This window comes from Aphis gossypii, chromosome X, assembly GCF_020184175.1.
Source record: "Aphis gossypii isolate Hap1 chromosome X, ASM2018417v2, whole genome shotgun sequence".
Taxonomy (NCBI): Eukaryota; Metazoa; Arthropoda; class Insecta; order Hemiptera; family Aphididae; genus Aphis; species Aphis gossypii.
In genome coordinates this window covers 64,276,008-64,283,512 of record NC_065533.1, presented here as the reverse complement: position 1 = coordinate 64,283,512, position 7,505 = coordinate 64,276,008, and the positions used below count along the sequence as shown (strand labels likewise).

At 30.0% G+C, this 7,505-nt stretch overlaps 1 protein-coding gene across 1 annotated transcript; it reads left to right on the top strand.

Moving 5' to 3' along the window:
- The first annotated feature begins 1,943 nt into the window (after positions 1-1,943).
- LOC126552657 (THAP domain-containing protein 6-like) lies at positions 1,944-2,815 on the top strand. The gene is made up of 4 exons (XM_050207365.1): positions 1,944-2,087; positions 2,191-2,340; positions 2,472-2,554; positions 2,702-2,815. The coding sequence occupies exons 1-4, from the start codon at positions 1,970-1,972 to the stop codon at positions 2,813-2,815; spliced, it is 465 nt and encodes a 154-aa protein (XP_050063322.1). The 5' UTR covers positions 1,944-1,969.
- Positions 2,816-7,505: the final 4,690 nt, after the last annotated feature.

Here is a 7,505-nt window from a genome sequence, read left to right as displayed (position 1 = left end):
TGATATAGTGGAACTAACAGCTAAGATTATTTCGACATCCAGATCTGAATCTACATCAGTTGAACATGAATAACAGATTTCTAACCACCACCATCCGAAACATTGACGCCTGAAGTGAAGAAATTTTCAATTTGGAGTCAATCGATAAATGTGTTTCCCAAATGCAGCCTTCAATTGGAACATCAACTTCGCGGGCTATAGTAGAGGTGCAACGTTATTTAGAAGAACCGGTGTTAAAGAGAAACTCTAATCCACTAGAATGGTGGCAAGAACACAAGTACAATTACCCATTTTTAAATGTTTTGGCTAGGAGGATGTTATGTTTTTTAGGATCATCTGTTCCATGCGAGCGTGTATTTTCTAAGGCAGGTCTTTTAATATCTGATCGCCGTAGTTGCTTGAACACAAAAAAAGCAGAAATGTTGTTTTTTTTAATCAAAATGAATAATTTATTTATTTAATATTGTTTTACCATTATTTTATTATTATTTTATTACTTTTATTATTATTATTTTATAAACTATATATTACTTTTATTATTATTATTTTATAAACTATTTATTACTTTTATTATTATTATTTTATAAACTATTACTATAAAAAAATATGTGTTAAATTTTTAACGAAGCGAGTATTATCAGTTTTTATAATGTTTATTGTTTATTAAATATATTATCAAATATCACAGAATAGATTTAATCTATTGTATTGTGGAGGTCCCAGGTTATCACCGGAGCTCCTCCAACTATACTACTGGATTAGGACGAGGGCGCTTGGGGGTGAAAAAACAACACGTCTCGATGTTTGCGATGTAGCGCAGTTTTTATTTATTAAAAAGGAAAAACAAAAAAAATAGTTTGCTTTCTTATGAGTGGAAAGCGGAACCACAGAAAAAGAACTTGACGGTCGGTCGAGTGGTTTCTTCGTTTTTGGTCGAACGAAAAAACAGGACGATTTTATGGAGGTAGGTGGGAGAACGCGCTGTGCAGGATGTTGCCGATGTCGGAGGGAAATTATGTGGCGGCGGCTCGTCACAGTATGATATTACTAGGTAGGTATTCGTTGATAACTTATTCTGATAAGAGTGAAGTTTCATTATTATGTTATCATAAACATTATCTCTCGACTTGTCCAATCTATGTTTGTATGTTATTATATTACATTATTTAATTATTATCTAATCATGTCTATCGTCTATGCAAAAGTAGCAGTTGATAATAGCAGTTACAATAAGTAGCAATAACATAATTGTAGATACTAAATAGTAGCAGTTACAATAGGTAGCAATAATAGAAAATATATTTCCAATATTACCAACTACTAAAAAGTAAAAACGTGGCAGTGGCAGTCACTATTATTTTCATCCTGGAGTAGCAGGTTGTGATTGCTACTTTAAAATCACTGAAGAAAATTCACTGCTACTGCTATTTTATCTCATCACTACTGAAGTTAGAATTTTGACAAAATTCGTAAATAATTACGAAAATTTGCAAATTATTTTGAATTAGAAATTCATGAACAATTTTGATTTTATATCTTATACTTGAAAACTGGATACAAGATACCTAATAACTGATAAGTTTCTTAGTTATAACTGTAGCCTTCTCGGGTTTTTCTTGTGAAAAACAGTTTTTGCTATGTTTTACATTTGTAAAGCGGAGACAACCCATACGAGTGTAGCGTCCTCTTAACATATGTTGCGTATATTTATTGTTCGGTTTATTTTTAACTGCAACTATTGATCATAAATAAATAATCAAAATATATACTTATATTATAAGTATTAATAAACAATACTGCAATTCATGTTTAAAATTATATTATCTAAAATAGTAAACATATTGATAATTCACAATTCATTGACTACATTGTTTGCTTTCTGACGTTGTGGAAAGCACTACACACGCTACTCTTGTCTTCTGTGTTATTTTTTTCATTGACGTTTGTCCTTAAATCTAAAAATTAAAACATGGGCGGTGACAAATGTATGTATAGAGGATGCCAGAATACGCGAAATAACTCTTTAAAAATATTTCACCAATTTCCTACTAATGAAGTTGAATCAAGGAAATGGATTATAAACTCTGGTATGTATTTAAATAACAGTTGTATAAACATTTTCGTTTTGATTACAATTTATAAACGATTACAATATTTTATATTACCAAATATATTTACCTATTGAATTAGGAAACATTGAATTAGAAACGTATAGTCCAAAAAAGTTGAGGAGAAAGGTAATCTGCTCAGATCATTTTAAAAAGAATGATTATTCAAACCCAGCTGCTCCAAAATCACGCTTAAAACCAAATGTTGTACCCAAAAGTTATTTAAGTGAATGTAAGTAACACAATACTATACTTTTAAAAATAATGTGATGTACCTACTTATATTATAGTTTTGAACATACAGTATACACATTCATAATAAAAGTGTCTATAACTTATTTTCAATTATTCTTACCTATATAGACAACAATAATGAATGCGATGATTTGGTTATTAAATCTCCTAAATCTTGGTCTTGGAGATATCAAAAGAAGATTCAACGTGAGGTAATTATGAAATACAGAATAGAAAATGAAGAATGTTGTGTTGGAAATTAATGAAATACTACTAGACTTTTGTTTTGGGTTATGCGTATGAATGAAATACTACTTTTTATTTTTAGTTAAAATATATAAGAATATAACTTATATTAGTGTTTAGATGCACATGTTAATGTTGACGAGTTAATGGATACTACTCCAACAAAATTACAAAAACGTAGTACAACACAAATGGTTGAACTGTTTCAAGGTGAAAATAACTCGTGAAAATAATAGATAAATGTATTCTTATGTGGAAAAGCTGTGGGTGTTTTCTATTTTATTTTTTTTTTTACCAACAAAGAATACATATTTTGTGTTGAACTTAATTGATAGGGGGACCCCTTTAAGATAAGTAAAAATAGATGGCATTAAAAGCTTAGATTTTCTAATTTCTTCAACATATCGTTTCTGATAGAAAAGTGAATCTAGTTGATTTTTTGGGGAGTCAAAAGTAAAATATTCCCAGTAGTTTTCAAATTTTCGAGATTTTAATAAATTTCGTTAAAAATTTAATTTTAAACACTTATAACATTTTTTCTATAAAGTTTTCGATTTTTCTCCATAGCTGTTTTAGGAAAACTTATGGAAAACCTAGTATTGAACTTTTTAACCTTAGATATAAATACAAACATTTTATGAATTTTCATCTACAAAATTACTTGTGAATTTTCACAATTTTGACATAATAAATTGCTGAAATAACAATTTATCGTTATAAAAGTAATAATATTAACATAGTTATAACTTTAAATAATACATAGTTACAATTTTTTTTATAAGCATTCTAAGTTCAAATTTTCATAAATACGTAAAAATCACGAAAATGTTCGAATTTCTTTTAGTTAGAAATTTATAAATTTTTTTATTATTTCGTATTCAATGAATATTATTGAATTCAAATTTAATATCATCCATTACAGTGTTTTTTTTTTTGACATGTACCTATATGTCTTATGGCTAGGAGTCATTCTGTTACTTAGTGCGACACCGAGAATGTTACCAGTAGAGACGGTGATTGCTTATAGCAATCGGTTGCTATGTAAAAATTTAAAAAATAATAAACAAAAAAAAAATATATTATATTTTTACTGAAGGTAAATTTAAAGAAACAAGACACCTATGTCTAGGTATACATGTACCAATGAATCTGCATGTAGTGTAGATATAATATAGTTTTTTATCTATTTACAAATAATGATTAATAGTATAATTTTTTTTTAGGTTCCGTTGATCAAAATATTATATTATCGCCAAACGTTTTAAAAGTATTAACTCCTACAAATAAATACGAATAATTCAAAATGCGAACTCCTACTATGTCTCCAAAATCTACATTTGTGTTCGGTAACAGTCCTTCATTATTAATTTCACCAAGTACACAAAAGCCTGGGTTTCAGAACTAATAACTATGCCAAGTCCACAAAATGCATCAATACGTCAACTATTATAATGAATAATCCTAAAAAAATAAAAATAAAAAAAATTTATTGCAAACTAAATAAATAATATGAAAAAACAACTGAAACGACAACGTGCTATTATCAATTCTTTAAAGAAACCTAAAATAAAAATAAAATTAATAAAAGAAAAGCTAAAGAATTTTTGAAAACGCTAAATTTTATTCAAAAATTCAGAAATTTTTGAAAGCAATGTGCTTCACAGTAAACGAAAACCATGGTCCACTGCAGAAAAAAACTTCACGTTATCACTTTATTATAAATCTCCATCAACTTATAGATATATGAGGAAAAATAATCTAGTTTTACCTGGGGAGAGCACTATTCGCCGATGGTTGAATTCTATTAGTTTTTCAACCGGGTTTTCAGATAAATACTTAGAACAAATAAAACTGAAAACGTCAGAAATGTCGTATGTTGAAAATAAATGTCTGATTCTTTTAGACGAGATATCAATAATGAAATTTATAGAATATTAGCTGACCCGGCAATGCTTCGCTATTGCAAGATTTCTCAGATGTATGTAAATTGTGTATGCACATTTTGTAGGTATTTTATGGATGGAACAAAAGATGAATTATGCCAGTATTTTGATAATTATTCAAAGAATTAAAAAATTTCTTTATAAACAACGTTATCAACTTTTTCTGGATCAGGGGCAAAAATATACAAATTAAATTTGGATGTCACACGTGACAGGGCGACGTATAGTTGACCGTGAGAAAACATTGAACGCTTAGGTCAATTCCAACAACGTTAAGTGTTTGTCCCTGTGCCTTATTTATAGTCATTGCAAATGCTAATTTAACAAATTGAATACGTTTAAACTTAAAAGGTAAATCTGAGGGTATAATTGGTATTCTTGGTATTAAACACAGTTTTTTCCATTACCACAGCCTATTAATATTATGCACTCGAGTAATGAACTTCTCAATTTTTTGATTTGTAGTCTTGTACCGTTGCAAAGTGTTGGTGGGCTCAAATTTCTCATTAAAATAATAGGTGCCCCTATTTTTAAAATCAGTTTATGTGGTGGACTCCAGGAGGTGTTAAAGAGTTAAGAAATTCAGTTGGGAATGGACTGCATCCTCTTTTTCTAAAACTGTATCAACTGAATAGTACATTTGTGATTGAGCGTCAAACCTAGATAGAATCAAATCATTTATTTTGTCGACTTGCTCATTTGTTGGTGACAAAATAGCCCTTTCTTGAAACCATTTCAATGATTTAGAAGATATATTTTGAATGTTCGGGTACACGTTTTGAATCAATTTTGTTATAGTGGGTACTGAATTACAGAAACTTTTAATATTTATTTTATCATTCGTTGCTTGAAATTCTCCTTTGCCTATTAAAAGTAAATCTTTGACAAAATGTATATTATCTTGATCTGTACATAGCACTCTCATATTAGTTTTAAGTTCTAATATTTTTATATAAGGCCATAAGTAAGATCTTTTCAATGACGCGTTGACTTCATCAGCTCTTGTCCCTCTTGTAACCACAGGCAAGATCTGACGGAAGTCTCCAGAGAACAACACTGTGCAGCCACCCATAGGACTATTATTATGACGCAAGTCTCGCATCGTTCTATCTAAGGCTTCAACTGAAGTTTTTTTGGACATTGACGCTTCGTCCTAAATAATTAGACAACAGTCCTGCATCAATTTACCAGTACCATTTGTACTTTCACTTTGAAACGTTACAGACACTCGTATATCGTCACTATCATATTTCAAAGGAAGTTTAAATGTAGAATGAGCTGTTGGCCCCCTACTAATAGCGTAGCTGCAATGCCAGATGACGCTACCGCAAGAGCAATTTTTCCACCATCTTACTTTTGCAAGAAGTAAATTTGTCTAAAAGTTTTACCCGTGCCCCCAGGAGCATCTAAAAATAATTTTTGCCTTCATTATTGTTAACAGACGACATTACTGAATCATATACATTCTTTGTTCACGGTTTAATTGATTTTCATTTTGAACGGACAATAATAGTTGCTGTTGATCATAACTTCTCTCTCTTAAACACTCAATATTAATTGTTGTTCTATTTATGTTTATCGGTAAGGGAAAACCAAAATGTACTATAGATTTCCCCGATAAAACTTTCACTTCTTTGTTTATATCAAATAAAGCTTCATCAAATATAATTTGGTCAAAACTAATACCATTTGATGACAATTCCTGTCGTTTTCGATGCAGTATATCGTCGGTCATACTTTCACGATAATTTTGCCAAAGCTTCAAAGGATCAGTAATTTGACAAAACGTTAGCATGATAGCAAATAAACATCTTAGTGATTTAGTGTACAACATATAGACGCTTCTGATAGCGTGTTTTTTCCAATGAGACTCGTCATCCAATAAACCCAACGCTTTGCATGCACCTTGAAAAGTGTCATAAATGCCATTTTTCACTGTGCAGACTTTGAAAAGAAGTTGGACCTTTAACTATATGGAGCAGCATCCTCAAGTGAAACACTCGGTATTGTTTGGATGGATTGTATATACTCTGCCCAGAGCATCGGTTTTTTTGACGATAAAGTTTCAAAACAAAATGAATAATGTGCCAACTATTATATTTGTTTACTCTAAAGTTCTCAGTATCTATAATAAAAAATGTATCAACCAGAATATAAAAATTTTTTTTTTCGATTTATCGATATTAATCGATTTCAAGCCCTGCTATTATCGATATTTGTATTATTATTTATTTTATTTTTTTTTTATCTGCTAGAGGGCGCCACCGATGTAACTCAGTTTTAGTCTCTAAATCTATAACTCACAGGAGTTAGGTCCATAATTTATGCTATAAACCCGCTCCCCGACATTCTCTTAATTTAAAAAAATTGCACGACGATTGAATAAGTAGTTTCGGAGATTAGCCCGGACAAAAAAAAGCGACTTAATAATAATATATATATATATATATATAGATATAGATATAGATAATAAGATTTTGGATTTGATTGAAGGATTTGAAGATATTGGATGTTGGGGCGACCAATAAAATTGGATCGCATGCTTTAGTTGTGATGTTACGAGGGCTATACAAAATTGGAATTTCCATTGTGTTATTTTTTCCTGGAAGTGGTATTAAAGGTGATAATTTGGTACTTATAATAAAAATTGTGTACAACAAGTTCTTGATCTGAAATTATTCCTACTTGTATAGTTTGCGACCAGGGAACTCAAATCGTCGTATGTTCTCTATTTTAAAAGGGACAGAAGATAATCCGTATACAACTATATGTGGTCAAAAGCTGTTTTTAATATATGATTTACCACACCTCATAAAAAGCTTAAGAAATAATTTATTAGATGGTGATTACATGATTGAAAAAACTAAACTCGTAACAATGAAGATATAAGAAAACATATGAAATTGACATAAAAATACAGCACGTGCAATGTGTAAAATCACACCAACCCACTTGACCCCAAATCCATTCCAAA